This window comes from Erpetoichthys calabaricus, chromosome 1 (assembly GCF_900747795.2).
Source record: "Erpetoichthys calabaricus chromosome 1, fErpCal1.3, whole genome shotgun sequence".
Lineage (NCBI taxonomy): Eukaryota > Metazoa > Chordata > Cladistia > Polypteriformes > Polypteridae > Erpetoichthys > Erpetoichthys calabaricus.
In genome coordinates, this window is record NC_041394.2 from 213,235,858 (window position 1) to 213,254,646 (window position 18,789).

At 36.5% G+C, this 18,789-nt stretch overlaps 1 protein-coding gene across 2 annotated transcripts in view; it reads left to right on the forward strand.

Moving 5' to 3' along the window:
* The first annotated feature begins 717 nt into the window (after positions 1-717).
* Positions 718-18,789, forward strand: part of strip2 (striatin interacting protein 2) — a 173,651-nt gene continuing 155,579 nt past the window's right edge. For both annotated transcript variants that reach the window (XM_051923656.1, XM_028811371.2), the window contains exon 1: positions 718-910. In XM_051923656.1, the coding sequence (XP_051779616.1) occupies positions 779-910 (132 nt within the window). In that variant the 5' untranslated portion in view covers positions 718-778. The remainder of the gene's footprint in view (positions 911-18,789) is intronic.

An 18,789-nucleotide genomic window follows, 5' to 3' on the forward strand; every position in this document is an offset into this window, starting at 1 on the left:
AAAAAATAGATGGTTTTTCAAAGGTGTAGTCACTGGTATAAAGAGTAAGCACTGGATTAGCTGAAAACAAATTAAAAACCTATACATTACTTATACAAGGAAATGCCACACTGTGCAAGAATTGCCTTTCTTGCCAGACATTTAGTTACAGACATGAATTAATCTCTCATTGTGGGTTTGGTTTTTTACTAAAAACGTGCAGCAACAGCAGCCGTCAATATCAACCATTTTAGTCCGGATTGATGACTGGATATGTTAACATATAAATTCAAACCTTATTCTGTACTATCATAATCAAATTACCTTTCAGTGTGAGTAGTCGCTTACAGCCACATAGGAGTTTTTCCCCCCAAAAATCTGACCCAGTTCTCTCAACACATGCTGAAAATAAAACACATTTCAGGCATGCTGCTACAGTCCTTAAGCAGAAGTCTTTTTGCGGATATGTTAGCTAAATGATATTCTATAAAAATACTATACAGAATCGAGATTTAGTGCCTGTTAAATCAAGTAGATGCCCCCACATCAAATTAGCGGTCACTTGCAGCTTCACCGTTTTACTCGCAAGGAACCGAATCTCTAAGGCGCACTCCGCCCTTCGCACGAAATTGGCATTTAATTTAGCCAACCAGAAACGCGTGGTGCAGAAGTCCAGCCCTTCTCCACCTTTAGAAAATAAGTAGCCAATCACGTGAAAGGGGCCGTATCTCCTAGGCTCACGCTCCCCAGCGGACTGCAATGTGACAGTTTTAAGTGTCCAAATGCTTCAGCTGCTGAAATGCAGCGGATACCAACCGACTCCCTCAGGCAAACCGAAATGGATGGGACTAACAACAATAACAACAGCAACAAACAAAAAGCACCGCTCAAACCGAAGGAACCGCTCAGGAACCAGCGCAGAGAATCAGAGGTGATTTTTTGTTTTGTTTTTAATGTGTCGAAATGTGTTTTATTTCACATGCCGTCTCAAATTGTGTCAGCGTGCCGCGCTTGTCTCAGGAAAGCATGTCTAATTTGAGTTGATGTATTGTGACAGGTCCGAGCTGCTGCTAAAAATACGGCGTCCCGTCAACTGCGACGAACTCAGCGGTGCCAAGCGCCTGAGTGCGGGGCTTGGACTTATAAAAAGTCACGGTCGGTCTCAGGACTTGAAAGCGTATTGGGGCACACATTTCCATTGCCGTTACGTTTTTGTATGGCAAGCATGATAAGGGTTCATTAGTAAAGGAATGGCATGAAACACACCCGCCGTTTCATTGAGGACATTTGTGAATTCCAGGTGCACTAGCCGACTTAAAACAAGCGCATGTATTTAAGAAAGACAGCAAGTGTTACAAACACAAATGCTTGAAGCGTTTGAGGCTTACTTTAAAATAGCTTGTGAGATCACACATGCGTTGTGCGAGTATGTATGTATATGCACTTACGACCGAATGCTCCACATAGCCGGCGATTACGTGAAACCCCATCCTGTATCTCGAGAGTTCCCCCAGTGTTCATTTTCTGGGACAGCGATGAGATGTACATCTGGTGTTCAAGCCCCGTTCAAGCTGTTGACACCTTTTATAATGAGTAAATGCGTGTTTTTCATAGATTTAGCATTTGTCTAATGTGACTTATAATTTCAATGTGACAAAAATTTGATTTCATGTTTCAACATCTAAAGCACTAGGACCTGGTCAGCGAAGATGAGTGAAACATGGTATAAAACCTATCGTCCAATCTATTAGACCAGCGGTTCTCAAAGCGTTACGGAGTAAGGATCACTTTGTGCATTTAAAAATACAGGGCAAATGCCACTTCTTAGAGCAAGTCGAAAGAAGAAGAAGAAGAATTTTAGTAGATGACTGGCCGGGTGATACCCTACGAGATACCGGAAAAAAGTTGCTTAAAGATGAATAGTCCGGTCAGAGCAGCCTAGCATGATGTCAACACAACACCACAACACAAAAGGCATTGTTAAAATGAATTAAGAATAAAAATGTATTTTTTCAAGTGGTGACATGTTTGTGTAGTGTTCAGAGCTATTGACTTTCACCTCACCAAAGAGACTCTATGTCTGCTCACTATTCAAGGAGTGGATAGAGAGATGTGGTCCATTCCTACAAGTACTTGGGGATCCATATTAAAGAGATGGTAGAGCAGGCTGTTTTTCTATAGAAGACTACATTCCTTTAATGTGGAAAGTGACATCCTTCACATCTTGACATGTAATCATTCTGGTGTGTGTTCAGTCCAAAGCATCTATGTATGTATGTATGTGTTTATTTAAAGGGCTTCTGTAAAAAAAAAAAAAGAAAAAATTCAGTCTGGGAACAAATAAAGTTCTGTCTGTCTGTCTATTTACTGCTTTATTGATCAAGATGCTGGGTTTAGATCCCAGGTCCAGAACTGTTGGGAACTTTACTTAGGAATGTGAACGTTCTAAATTTGAATATTACAATAACAATAGTAAAGAAAAAAGAGAGTGATCATTATGTGTGAATAGATGCAGAGTAGTAAAAGACACTAGTCCGAAATTGGATGGAGTAATTGTATCGGCTGTTTTAGACATATTCTATATGAGAGCAGCAGTGAAGTTTAAATAGGAGTGTGAAGACCAGAAAGCATCCTGATGTTAACAAAATAATACATATCACTGAATAAAGGAAAGGTTAAACTGTTAATCTCTGTGCTGCAAAAATTTAATATTAACATGACCTGGATACAGCATGAGTGTAATGCACAGAAATACAAGAAGAAAGTGCAAAGCCTTTAAATTCATTACAGATGAACTGGTTTAACAGTACAATCTTCACGCTATGATATACTATAAGTTGGTAAGTAAGGCTTTTATGTGAATGAGCTGTAAGCATTTTTAAGTACATAACAAGGTAATGTGTCTGAGTGATTTAAACCTCTTTCCTTAGATATGATTGCTGCATCAAGGACCAGTTGAATCTTATTTGTGGACCACTTTTTGTGAATCACAGAGCTAGTGACATTAGACTGGACTGCCTAGGGAAGTCTTTCCCACGGCCAATATAACAGGCAGTGTTAAGAGTAACCCAAGATAATATTTTAAGGTCAGTAATTGGTTTACAATATAAGAAATGAATTTTGCCAATGAGAACTCTCATGCTAACATTATGTTAGTGTTCATGGCATGGCAAGCATTTCTTATTGGTGGTAGTTTAAAATAATGATGTTTGTCTAAAAAGCAACACTTCATTGAGGAGCAATAAGGATTCCATCCATTTTACTCCCTCCTTATATTAGGTTAATCTAAATAGCACCTGACCTTTAGATAATGGATAAAAGTGACTAGACAGAAGCTTTCATTGTGACACATACAGTAGATAAAAATGAACAGTTTCTACAGTTTCAGTTTCAATGTTGTTAAACCCTTTTGTATGTTCAAAATACCTAACATTTGAGAGAACTTTTATTTTTGATTGCATTCAAATCATTTTGGTACCTAGAACAACATAGGTAAAGAAATATGGTATATGCAACTATGTCTTTATATTATGACAGCATTATTTGTTATTACAACTTGATGTGTATACTTTTGTGCATTGATTACTAGGGTAATGTCACTGTTTCATGTCATAACTAAGGATAGTATTTTGACTAATTTTGCATGAAAAAATCACATAATAATTTGGGAGACATTTAAAACCTCCTGTTTTACAGAGGGAGGCACATTTATAGAGATCTGTGTTAGAATGACTTTGACATTGAAATGTTAATATATGTAAAATGTTTCCAATAGGCATGGAAACAGAAGGCTTTGAATAGCGGGCTCACATGCAGCAATATTTCTTTTTATCTCTTTTCTGTTTTCTTGATTGTACATGCTGTGCAGCTGTGGCAATGAAAATGCTTAAATAATATATGCTTATATTCAATGTCAGCATTGTCAAAGGAGTGAGCTTATTTGATCTTTATGCATAGAGAGGACTAAAGCATGAAAAACAAATTCTTCATACAGTACTTATCTAGGCTAGCAGGTTGGAAAATGAACAGTTGGGTAAATATTTTGCATACTTGTTTAATTATTTTGATATTCATCCTTATCTCTTTATTTTTTTACTGCACAGATTATGTTTATCTATCCAGTTCCTTTTTTATTTCCTTGTGAGCTTCCGTAGGTCTAATGTCACTCTGTTGCCTAACAGATCCTATAGTTTAGAAGGCAACAGAAACTTGGATCACATTCAAGCCAGCTAGTCTTTTCAAACTTCAAGGATCAATGAAAACATACAGTAGTAAAAGGGGTCTGTGGACTTGGGCTTTACTTCAACACAGGCATTGCAACAATGCAGGGTGGAAAGATAAAGTTTCTTACGTACATTTTTTTTTAAAATCAGGATGTTCTTTATTCTCTTGTTGAATAATTGTGAGGCAGTTCACAGTTGATTTTTTTAAGATATTCAACATGAGCCTGTGTCATCTATAATCAAAGTGTCTTTGTTAATTTTCTGTTAAATGTTATTAATATTTAATCTATTTTTACTATTTTTCTTTATGTATTTTGTTTGTATGTTCTTGTCTTGTATTCCCTTTTCCCCATTCAATTATTATTTTTAATTTTATCACTCACAACTAACTGTACTGTTTTGTTTTTTTATGTTTTTTAAGTTCTAAGTCCTAGAGTATGAATTTATTTTAAAATTCTGTAAAATTGTTTATCATTCTGCGCTTGCTTTCTTATGTCTCATTTATAAGAATCATGACTTTAAATTTTGATTGCACACTCTCCCGTGAGCAGTCTTTTATATAATGCCTTTCTGAGTATACTTCACAAGGTTCTGTGATACATAGATTTGTTTTCATTATGCTACAGATAACCATTAGACAAAACAAAATTTTCACAGCTGATAGAAAAAGGCCATCACCTTACAGTTTATCTCACCTACAAAACAGTGTTCCAGTTGCAGTGGGACATAAAGACAATGATATAGTATAAAGCAAAAAGGTAACAAATGTGGTAGTTCTGATACTTAATGTATCTTTTTAGCAGTGGTGGTAGTAGTAGTAGTGGTAGAACTGTTTAGAGCAGGGTCTTCAACTCCAGTCCTGGAGTGCTACTGTGGCTGTAGGCTTTCATTATAACCCTTTTCTTACTTATTGAGTAGTTTTTGCTAATTAACATCTATTCCCCTTCATTTTAATTTACTTGTTTTTTCCCTTCATTTTAATTTACTTGTTTTCTCAGGTTTAGTCCTCTGAAATGCTTTACTGTTTCCTTAAATGGCACCCAAACAGGAACAAGATATGAAGTGAGCCAACAGCTGACCAGACAAGTTGGGGCTTCAAACTTAAACCAGTTTCACTCCAACCAATTCCTGTTGTTAATTAAACCCATTATCTGTGGCTTGTTAGTGCTGTCATTCTGCCACATCAGACGTTTTAAAATTTTTTGAGTCTGAGTCTTAAAGGGTAAGTCATTAAAATTAAGGAAGAAGTTAATTATCAGCAAAAATTGGTCACTACTTAAGAAATGGGTTGGAATGAAAATCTGCAGCCATGGTAACATTTCAGGACCAGAGTTGGAAGCCACCTAAACTTTGGAGTATATGAGGTAATAGAAAATTAGACTGTGCTAGAACATTACAAGACATAAATCAATCAGATAGGATCCATGCTGAGTAATTTCAAATGATGCAGGTTAACTATATGTTTGATAAACAAAAAATTAAATCTCTAGCTTTCATTTTTGCTGCAGAGGTGCATTATAGATTTGCTGAAATCTGGAGTCAAGCATAGCAGCATAATGGTATTAAAGCAAAGTACTTTTGTAATGAAGAGTATGCTATTAAGATTACATCTTTCATGGATTCACAGGTTAAGACACAACACACTGTGCGTGCAGTTATCAGACCGCTTTTACATTAAAATTCAACCAAATATAAATACATTTACAGTATAGCCAATGGACAAATACAGTGCATCCAGAAAGTATTCACAGCGCATCACTTTTTCCACCTTTTGTTATGTTACAGCCTTATTCCAAAATGGATTAAATTCATTTTTTCCTCAGAATTCTACACACAACACCCCATAATGACAACGTGAAAAAAGTTTACTTGAGGTTTTTGCAAATTTATTAAAAATAAAAAAACTGAGAAATCACATGTACATTAGTATTCACAGCCTTTGCTCAATACTTTGGCAATACACCTTTGGCAGCAATTGCAGCCTCAAGTTTTGGCACACCTATCCTTGGCCAGTTTCGCCCATTCCTCTTTGCAGCACCTCTCAAGCTCCATCAGGTTGGATGGGAAGCGTCTGTGCACAACCATTTTAAGATCTCTCCAGAGATGTTCAATCGGATTCAAGTCTGGGCTCTGGCTGGGCCACTCAAGGACATTCACAGAGTTGTCCTGAAGCCACTCCTTTGATATCTTGGCTGTGTGCTTAGGGTCGTTGTCCTGCTGAAAGATGAACCGTCGCCCCAGTCTGAGGTCAGGAAAGCTCTGGAGCAGGTTTTCATCCAGGATGTCTCTGTACATTGCTGCAGTCATCTTTCCCTTTATCCTGACTAGTCTCCAAGTCCCTGTCACTGAAAAACATCCCCACAGCATGATGCTGCCACCACCATACTTCACTGTAAGGATGGTGCCAAGTTTCCTCCAAATGTGACGCCTGGCATTCACACCAAAGAGTTCAATCTTTGTCTCATCAGAGCAGATAATTTTCTTTCTCATGGTCTGAGAGTCCTTCAGGTGCCTTTTGGCAAACTCCAGGCGGGCTGCCATGTGCCTTTTACTAAGGAGTGGCTTCCGTCTGGCCACTCTACCATACAGGCCTGATTGGTGGATTGCTGCAGAGATGGTTGTCCTTCTGGAAGGTTCCCCTCTCTCCACAGAGGACCTATGGAGCTCTGGCAGAGGGACCATCGGGTTCTTGGTCACCTCCCTGACTAAGGCCCTTCTCCCCCGATCGCTCAGTTTAGATGGCCGGCCAGCTCTAGGAAGAGTCCTGGTGGTTTCGAAATTCTTCCACTTACGGATGATGGAGGCCACTGTGCTCATTGGGACCTTCAAAGCAGCAGAAATTTTTCTGTAACCGTCCCCAGATATGTGCCTCGAGACAATCCTGTCTCGGAGGTCTACAGACAATTCCTTTGACTTCATGCTTGGTTTGTGCTCTGACATGAACTGTGAACTGTGGGACCTTATATAGACAGGTGTGTGCCTTTCCAAATCATGTCCGGTCAACTGAATTTACCACAGGTGGACTCCAATTAAGCTGCATAAACATCTCAAGGATGATCAGGGGAAACAGGATGTACCTGAGCTCAATTTCAAGCTTCACGGCAAAGGCTGTGAATACTTATGTACATTGGCTTTCTCAATTTTTTTATTTTTAATAAATTTGCAAAAACCTCAAGTAAACTTTTTCACGTTGTCATTATGGGGTGTTGTGTGTAGAATTCTGAGGAAAAAAATTAATTTAATCCATTTTGGAATAAGGCTGTAACATAACAAAATGTGGAAAAAGTGATGCGCTGTGAATACTTTCCGGGTGCACTGTATATTTGAAATGCTTAACTGCCACTTTTTGTCTTAAAGTGAGGATTTTTGGTAATGCTAGGATATTTTGAATCAACAGAAGCTGAAATACATCTCTTGCATACATTTCTCTTTCCTTGACTTTGACAATTGATTTATGAATTCAGCAGCCAATTTATACAGCAACATCTAACAATACATCTATCCATTGTTTATTCCCTATTTATCCTTTAAAGGTTGTTGGGACAAGCAGCATTGAGCACAAGGTAGGAGCCAAACTTGGGTTGGATGGCCATTTAACACAGGGTACACTCAAATATTCTTCCACATTCACCTACACCAGGCCGATCTGGAGTTACCAGTTAATCTAAAAAGTGCAGTGAAATTGCAGACTGCCTATAAACAATGTGTACTACTGAAAGAAAAATATATTTGAAGTTTAATGCCAAGTTTTGGCCGTTAATGGTAAAATATTTTTAAGCGATGTTAAGTTTTAAATGTATATGGGTAATAAAATGCGGGAAAAAAACTAACATAGAGTTTGACCTGAGATTAGGGAAACCCAGATAGCCACTAAACTCCTAGTTGGGAAATTGGGACTAGGAAGAGCAATGGAAAAATGGTGAACCATGCAGCCTACCAAGCAAGTACAGTGACAAAGGTCCAGAAATTGTATGAGAGTAACATTCAATGATAACAGAGGGCAAGAATAAGAAATCCTACATGTTATTAATTTAATTTGTATTGTTAAGTTGGATGTAAATAAGAGTTTATTAAGAAAATATTTGAATATTTTAACAGTAATAGCAGCTTATATTAATTTCCAGGGATGTTAAATTTGAATCGGTGTTTGTCCCACTTGCCTACTGTACCAAATAATTTCCTGTCTTCTCTACTACAGTCACCATGATACATTGTTTTGCTGCATGTGGAATCACCCAAGGTGAAATTTCCCCCAGCTAGTATAAGAATGGCTGTCTGAAAGTTCTCATTGAATGGTTGGTTATAAGGCTAGAAATCATAAGTCTTTCTGCAAAGAATAGTGTTTATTGTTGTTATTATTATTATTATTATTAATTTTATGTAATTCAAATTTATACAGTTACTATATGATATGCAAGCAAAACTTAATTAAGGTTTATTTCAGGCTGGGCTTCATCTAAGCATTTTTAATTAAGAATAATTAGTAACCTATTTGTTCAAGTGCTGGCCACTTCTTTGGGCATTCATAGTTTATCCAACAGTAACATAAGGTTTTCTGTAAATGCATTTGCTTTGAGAATACACTTAGGTGCCAGTTTATTAGGTACACATATCTAGTAGTGTGTTTCACCCTCTTTGGTCGTCAGAATAGTGTAGATTGGACAGGGCATGGATTCTTCAAGATATTGGATTTATTGTTCAGGAATGTTATACCATGTGGAAATGATGGTCAGTTTCACAGTCTTAATGTAAATGGTCTGTTTCAACTCATCCCAAAGATGCTTCATTGGGATTCAATCTGGGGACTAGTCAGGCCAGTGGATCAATGAAAACCTGTTATATTCCCATTCAGTGCTTTGTGACATTGTGTACTGAAATGCTGAGTGTTGGTAAACTGTAGGCATGAAGGAATAAACTAGGTCACCAATGATGTTCAGAAACGCATTACCATTCAGACATTTTGCAGTAGGTAGTGGGGGCCCTAATGTATGTTACCACACCATCACACAGCCACTACTGGCCTGTAACCTCCACTATATCTGACTTGTTAAGAAATAATGTGGAGTGCTTAATAATTTGAAAGTCCTCTACCATTCCAGGTGAAGTTGGAATGTAAGTATCTGACCTTAGACCAATATTAGGTAGGAGGGCAGATTGAATGGGAGTAGCGCACTAGCAAAATGAAAATTTGGGACAATAATCATAGTTAAAAATGGAAGGAAGGAGAAAAGATGACCAAGAAAAAAAATACAACATATCTTGTATTAATCTAGAAATAATAATATGGTGGGTTTCTGTCATGATCTAGACTTTGTTTTAAATTATTACAGGTTTTTTCTTGGCCTCTAAATATAATGAAGATGTCATTTTGTTGGTTTTAATTGTCAAGGAATTTATAGTTTTTTTTTGATGGTGTTATTTATGACATATGTCTTCTTGCTGCGTAGTTTTGTTTTTATTATGTTTGTCATCTTTTGGTGCTGTTTGTGATGTAGGATTGCTAGGCTCTTGGTAGGCAGGACAACCTGGAGTATGCAGTTTGTGACGTCATTAGTGTCGGGAATGGAAGGATTAGGTACGTACCATCAAAGTCCCATGGACCCCAGAGATATTTGTGAGTGATGGAATGGGTATGTATCATCACACAACAGAGATTTTTACAACGATAATGCAAATATACACATGCAAATAGCAGGGGAAGGGGAGTCAGATGGATGAAAAACATGGAAATAATCCAAAGAATTGGGTTGAAAAATAGCCCACAATACTGCAAATTGTTTTAAAAAAGTAGCCGCAAAAAATGCACCCCGCGAAAGCCCTTTTATGCTGCGGATGCCGATCAAAAATAGCCTGATAGAGTGGGAAAACCTTGGACCTGGCAACACTGGTACAACAGCTATTCAGAAAGCTGAGAATTAACACATGGAAAGTTTTAATTCATGTAGTATATCATCTTTTATATTTTATATATTTTTATATCTGGCTGGTCTGAAAATCTCCCCATGTGCATATTGCAACAGCAAAAACAAATTTAGGCATAATTGACATTTGACAATCTTGACTTTTCTGAACACTTAGAATTAAATCATATTCTGTAATATTTTAAATGTAAATGTTTACCACAACTAGAATGCAAATTCACAGATTTACGAACAGTGACAGTCCTAATTACTTTTTCCATAATGTGTTTGTGGGAGAGTAAAGTTTTACCCGGTACACTATGATGCAGAAGATGTTGTTTTATTAATGAAGAGATAAGATTGATTGACGAGATATTGTAAATGAATACCCATTTAGTTTCCCTTTTTCTCTTCAGTTCCCTTCAGAGACATTTGACTCATTCTTTGACATGGTAAATCTCTCTATAATATAAAAAAATCCTGTGACAAGACTTTTTACAAGAGATTGTTTCAAGTCACACCGTCCTCTCAACCATATTCAAACACACACATGTGAATATTTTTGACAGATGCATTTCCTGCTTTCTCAGCTCTTAAAAGTGAGGAAAACGGAAAAATTTATAAGTTCCCAATTAAAGAAAACGTATTAGGCCCAAATCCTATTCATGAATTTCATCCGGAAGGGATATCAACAGAAGAAATGAGTACACGGGCAATCCTACCACCGAGAAATGATGAAGTCAATCAATTAACGTGAAGATTGTCGATTGGTTACACTGCAGATTTGTTAAATGTGTACCAATAGACTGTGCTGAAACAGTTGGTGGTTATCGTGCGGAAGATGAAAACATCAACTTACAATATTCCGAAGAATAACTACAACCGTTAACACCGTCCGGTCTTACACCGCCTGAATTACTGATGAAAGAAAGATGTATCCAAGAAAGGTAATGTAGTACATCTTCCCCAGATAACATTAGACAACAAAGGAGATCTTGATATGCCATTCGCATTAAAACGTTAACCGTTTCCCATTAGAATAGCTTTTGCAAAGACAATTAACAAATCACAGAGACAGACATTTGAAAAAGTCGATTTATTTATTAGAGAGAAAGAAACAAAATTCTCTCCCGGGCAGTTATATGTTGCATTGTCACAATGTGCGTCCAAACACAGAATCAAAATTCAATGCGATATTGATGAAAATTTAATAAAAAAAAATTGTTTTTACTGAAGCTTTATAGTTAAAGTGTAAGTTTAAAAAATATTTGTGTGTTAATTTCAAAGCCAAACAGAATGAAATTGTATAACGCAATGAAAAACTTAACACAACATGAAGCTTAATTTACTTTCAAATTCTAAAGTTTTATTATTTTTTAATATGGTTAATTCCTCGCTGTAATGTAAAATAGTTTTGTTATGCATATGAAACAATTCCCATTTAAATTGTACATCCACATCCCCATACGCGAGTGGCAGAATCGCAAAGTGGCTTGAGCGTAGCGCCAGCCCGAGGGTTGCCGAATAAAGTGAGCAGGGGACAGAGCCCCGTAGTATTAGAAGATGGAACTCTGGCCTCTTCAATATCTGTTTAAAAGTTTAATTTATGTGTGGCACTGTGGTTATGTGGCTGGTATTTTATTAGTTATAGTCCTGTAATAGTACCCTTGAAAAGTGTTTTTGGAAATGAAGAATTACTAGAAAAGACAAATATAATTTTTGATATACAGTATGCATAATTGAAACAACATAAAAAGAAAATACTATTTTCACATTTTATTTTAATCTATGTAGATAATATTTGTAGGGCTTATCTTTAACATAACCTCATTTGTCATGTGATATTAAATGGTATAGACCATTACTCTTGCTTTTAAATTCTTAGTTACATTTTATTCTTGCTACAAGTTGATTTTGTATATTGAATTCTCATCTAGTTCTTAATTGAAAAACTTATGTGTTAATTAATATGAAATTTATTTCTGTTTTCTGTAAACTGAAGAGCTGCTTATTCACCACTTTTTCTCAAAAATGCTACAGACCATCTATCAAACATTTTCTATAAAGCTCAAAACATAGTGAGTGATTCAATCCATACTATTGTATTTATCTATTCAGTGTTTTTTTCTGTAGGTGTTGACTAATGCATCATTAATTTTATAAATGTAAGACACAAATGACTTGTCAAGGTTTTAATGGCATTCTCCATTTAAATTGTGCTTCACTATGAAGAACAAAGTGATTTCACAGTGCTGTCAAATGAAAAAAGTAGCTGTTAAATTATTGGATAATGAAGAATTCTTGAGATAGTGGCATAAAGCACAGTATATTCAGTTACAATAAACCACCTACTCTGGGGGAAAAAAATATTTAGGAGTCTGCATGTTTGAGTTTTTGGTGCTTTTCCATTCAACGACAAGTGAATTAGTAATATATACGAATAATTATTTTATACAATGCAATATGAAGGTAAATTTTGATTTTTTGACTTTTTATGAGAGCACAAAGTTGATCTGCAGTTTGCTTCCCAAAACTATATATCTGATATCTGGAGTCTTGTCTTGAGATATCTTTCTCTCCAGAAGCAGTAGTGTTCACTGGACACTCATCACATTAGAGTGATATCATTGCCTATACCAGTACAGACTTTACATAGACATGGCCCTTTTCATTTGAATACTTGACAGATGAATGCAATGAGATATGTCAGCACAGCGTTTTCTTACATGATTTTTTCAATTTGGATGGCTGCTAATTAAGTTGTTGAAATATTTTCTAAATCACTTCAGGCAATTAAATTACTACAGGTTATTTAGAAACTTGACTTAAAGTATGTTGAGGAACTTATTAATAATCTGTAGGCCCTGATTTGAGGTAATCTTCATTGTAAAATTTAAGAAGCAGATTTAGATAATTTGTAATATTGTTAATTTTTGTTTATTTATTTTCAGTATTTTCATTTGAATATACTGATGCACTGTCAGATTGTTTTCTTTGGTTTATGTCTTAGCCAATATAGGAATTGTTGTCTGTGTAGGTTTAGTAGAATAAACACAAGATATCTGGTGATGGCTGTTACGTACCGTTTTTCAGTCATATTTTGAAAGAAATATGCATATGAATGTTGATTGGCAACAACCAGGAAAACTATTGAAAATAATTATAATTTAACTATGACACAAAACATTCCCAAAAATAAGTTGGCTATTCAATTTACAGTTCTCTAAACAGTTTTGTTATTTAAACTGACAAGTTCTAATTAAGGGTGTATACTTCCTGAATAGCATTTATGTAAGTATGTATGCTTTTATTTATCATTCATTAATTGTTTGTTTTCTTTAGAAGTAAAAATACAGTGGTATCCTGTAACCTACACATAGTCTCAGTTCATCAAGTAAATTAATGAACCATCTAATTTTCTTTTTATGTTACCACGTGGAATTGATAGTGATGTTTATGGTAAGTTTCAGTATGTTGACAGATTGGGGTGAGAGTGTTATTTTTAAAAGAAGCAGAGAAGAGATGCATACTGTATATTTGAATTTTGATGATAAAGCAGGAGGCATATCTTAGACATATACTGTAAATCCCCATCTATCTTACTAACCCACAGTTAATATATGCACGGCGGACGCACCGAGGCGCATGCGCACTGCGGCCTTGGCGCCCTCCCCAGAGTCAAACGCAGGGGCTTTCCAAAACGCGGCGGCTTCCCAGAGTCAGTAGGTGGTGCCCGAACAACACAACCTGTAAGCGCCCAAACAACACCACCTGTAAACTAGACTTGCTGTGCTTCACTCTGCCAGCAGTCGGTGTCAGCAAAGGCAACGGAATCACGTCTCCACAAAACGAAACCGCTTTAGTACAGATATGCTTATGTAATTAAATGACATTTCCCCAGACGCACCCACCCTCCATGATATGTCATCCATCCAGATATCGGACGGAACAGAAACTCATCCGATTCGCTAGCGAATCGCGGGCTTACTTGTTTTTTAGAGGGAGTTATATTTATCAGTGCTTTTCTAAATACTCTACATAAAGTTGCCATTCAAAAAAAATTGAGAAAACCTGTAATTACTAATAAGAAATAACACCACCCTACTTTTTTAATGTGTTCACCACAATTAGTTTTATTTGAAAGGCATGATTTGTGGTGTACTTTTAAAAGAAAATCATTTTGTCTGGGCTGCATTTTATACAGAACATTTGCATCTGCGAGTATATTATAGCATTCACCAGATTTCTTTGGATACCATTTAATGGGGAGCTATCCATAGTAGTGTAAGATCAATACTAAAATTTTATTTCAGTGCAGATACCATCTTTCACACCTCAGTACCAATACCAAAACAATATTGAAACAAATAACGGATAACTTCATACTTTACACAAAATAAAATGCTAAATTAATTTTTCCCACCCAAAAAAGTGTTGACAAAACTAAACACAGAGTGTAGTAAAAGAATAGCGGGGCGTTTAATTTATTTTAAATATTATAACAACCTTCCAAACCTCAAGTTAAACAACACCAAAACCCCAAACAATTAAGGCCAGTAGGAAATCGTTTTTTTTTTTGATCACTGCCTGACCTGAGTGACTTCCCTGTACAGTTGGTCTCCTGCTTCAGTATTACGGCTGTAAAGCACAAAACTTCTTCCTTCTCTCTCTTTCTCTTCTACTCACACATGCTGCTCCCATACACCATACTGTTCTGGTCCTTATGTGCCAGTATTGCAGTCTAGTAAATTATTATTCTGTACATCAGTAGCTTTTACAGTTCATCCAAGACAGGTCCTCTCTTTTCATGCACTTTCCTACAACCAACCCTCCCCGGACTCTTGCACTCCTTCCACATTTTTCCTCCAGTCCCCCACCCTGCTTCTGAAAGGTCATTATAGGTACATGGTCCCCTTGAATTGCAAATCATTACAACATGTTTAGTGTCTGTACTTTTTCAACATAAAAATGTTTTAAAGGAATAAGCAAAATACAGATGTAATATCTTTCGTGATGCCTTAAACTTAAACCTGGAAAAAATGCACTTCAGAATGTCCTTGGGGGCTAGTAAATATTATTAGTGAAATGCACATTCATTAAAATACAATATATTGACTACTTTGAGGAGTAACACTATTAAAATGGTAATATGTATCACACTTTACAGAAACACAACAATTAGGCCTAAAATTGTGTGTTTGTGTCTGTTCATTAAAAAGCTTGGGAAAGCTTTCTTTGTGAATTTGTGCTGTGTGAAAATATTGCACTTGTTAACCCATTGAAATATAATAACCATACCTTTTCCTATTTTTACTATAAAAAAACATTTCACACCTATTTAATTCTGAGCCCCTGGAAGACATTGGGATGAGCAAATATTTGGAAAGATTCCATGCATCACATCCTTTGGCGAGAGAAGCCTTCTAACACAAGTAGCAAAAAAATGCTGTAATATCATAAGGTTCAGCTTTTTCATTTGCCTTATATGCAAAATGTTGCCATATCTCACTTAGACTGCCTTGTTTATCAACAAGCTCAGAACGACTAACGTTATCAAATGTGGCCATCTCTTTATTTGTGGCTAAATTGAGGACATGTTTAACAAAGCTCAGTAGGTGTGAATTGGTTTTCTGCTAGTCACACAGTGTACTCTGTGTCTTTTTTTAAACACACCGAGGTTATTTTTTAGTAAAATCTGTGTAAAGCAGTTTCAGTCACATTTTCATTAGTAAGATAACAAATTTTGCATAGTGCTGGTATAGTACTGTTTTAAAAATTCGGTAGTTCTTTTTTTATTACTAGTATACTGCACAACACTAATCCAGAGATTATTTTAATTGCAATTACATAATTATGAAAAGGCTTGAGGCAGAGTCATAGCATTCTGTAGGCCAACTCATATGGCTCACAGGAGCACCTTCGTTTTTATGGCTGTGATTATTATATATATTTTGCTTATTTTACACTGTTTCTAAATGACCTATTGTATACTGTGGTTCCCGGGAAGTGCAAGAAGCAGACAAATTAAAAGATGAGGTGTATGAAAAAATGCATATTTTGGCAGTATCAAACGGTTCTAAGGTAGCAGCATTAAGATCTGAAAAGTAATTCATTACTCACAAGTCTGTCAGTTGGTATCTTTTTGGTTTTATATTTGTACCCTTTCCAAGCATACCATCTTGCAATGCATCATATTTTTGAAAGTTTCTATAAACATTTACAGAAATTTGGCTTTTTACATTTGGCTTTTGTAACTGAAGATCAAAAAAGGAGATTACTGAGGAAGCTACACACAGGAAAAGCATTGGGAACCTGTACTGGAGTTCTTAAGGCCTGTGACCAACTTTCTTGTATTCTCTGTTCAGTCTGTTTTCTGCTTCTGCAGAAAACATTGTGGATTATTCCCATTTCAAAGAAGACAGGCATCTTTTCATCTAATGATTACAAACCAGTGGCACTTGTATCTCACAACATGAAGACCTTTGAGAGATGGGTCAAAGACTATATGAGTTCTCCCACTGCAGTCTGCCTATTTGGCAAAGATTGGAGTGAATGATGCAATTATCTCTTTGCCCCACAAGGCTTATTCTCACCTGAAAAAACCTGGCAGCATGTGAGGATTGTTTTTTGATTACTCCATTGCCTTCAAAGCCATCCAGCCAACCCTGTTAAGGGGTAAGCTCAGAGATATGCAGGTGGATGAGCCTATGGTGGCCTGGATAATGGACTATCTGTCGGACAGATCAAAGTTTGTGAGACTCAAGAAGTGTGTTTCTGATGTGGATACAACACTGGAGCACTGCAATGAACAGTCCTATCTCCTTTGCTCTTCATTCTGTACACATCAGACTATAACTATAACACCAAGCAGAAATTCACAGATGATTCTGCACTCATGGAGTGTATTGATAATGGGGTGGCGAGCCAGGGTATAGAAGTCAGGTAGAGAACTTAGTTTCTTGGTCCAGAAAGAATTGTCTTTAACTTTTACATGAGCAAAACCAAGGCACTCTTACAAGTATTTGGGGGTCCTCATCAATGACATGTTTGTCTGGTCTCATAAAACAGAGGAATGATATAACAAAGGGCAGAGTACACTCTTTTTTTTCATAGGAGACGGTGACCCTTTAATGTGGGTCATCTCTAAGGGGGGCATCTTTCAAATCTTCTACAACTCTGTGATGGTCAGAGAGATTTTCTACACTGTGGTGTGCTGGGCTGGTGACATAGGTTCAAGAAGAGCCCACCGAATCACAGACTAATTTAAAGGGCAGGTTAATTTATGGGATGCACTCTGGAGCTAGTACCAAAGGAGAGAGTTAAAACAATTATGCCATTATAAACAAAGCTGCACATCCTCTCTCTAACACACTAACACTGAGTGCTATTAGCCAGCAAATTATTCAGCAGAAGTGTCTCAATAAATTCTTCTGGGCTCCTTTGTACCAACGGCAATATGCCTTCATAATGCCTCACTGTGACTGTAACTGCCAGGAGAGAAATTTTCTTTCTTTTTAGATTTCTTACTTTTTAGCCATTCTGATATGTTCAGACCAAAGTGCGTGTTGGTCGGTCTGTCTGTCTATCTGTCCATCCATCCATCGAGCTTCTGTAAAAAGCCAAATTTCCTTCTGGGGACAAATAAGGTTCTATCTGTGTATTTAGACCCTTGAAAATAGCTGCACAAGCAACAACTTAATATTGTTAAACCCATTTTATATACAGTACTTCAGGGTTGTGGAAGGACTGGCACATATCCAGGTAGGACAAGACCTAAGGCAGAAAAGAGCCCAGGACAGGACACCAGGACATTGCTGGGCTAACTCACACACAGACACCCACACAGTTCCAATGTGGATTCACCAGTTAATATAATCTGCAAGTCCTTAAGAAATTGGAGGGAAACGAAGATGAACCCCACATCAACAAAATGCTGGTCGTAGGATTCAAACTGTGGATGCTGGATCCAGGAGGTAGCATCACTATTTACCGCACCACCATGTTATGCAACCAGTCAGATTTAATCAAAATATTCTTAAGAATTATATTCCTATTTCAAGTTTGTTTTCTCTGTAAAGTTTAGAGAAAGTTTTTTAATGTGATAATTTAATTCTTATCTTATAAATACAATCCTAATATAAAATTTCAGTCACACTTTTCCCCTAGTCACAGCAAAGAAATTGTTTTAGCTTGATTTGTACTGTAAATTGTATTCTAATCTCAAGAATCTTAAAATACAAGAAAAACTTTCATTATTAAGCTTTTAGACTTCAGCATGGCTTTTGATTTTGCTGATCATAGCAATCTACCAGGCACTGTTCAAAGTTTGCTAACTTCATACTTACTGAATTGTTTTCTGTATTTGCAGAAGTCTAAAGACAGCACTCAATACCTCATTCCTGACCACAGTCAGACATGATGTCTGTCTGGGTTTGGTACTGGACCCATTTCTCTTCTTAATACTGTATATAAAGAAATGTAATGCATACAAGTAAGGTACAGATAAAATTTTATACATACACTGCAAATACCTAGCTGTACTTATTATTAAACCAAATGGCACTTGTTTAGTTACACCACTGAGTATTATAAAGTTTTATAGTTAAGTTGTTCCAATTGTTCACTTACTGCTCTACACTAAATTTTTAAAACACAACAGAAAAGATAAAAACTAGAACTAATGTGTG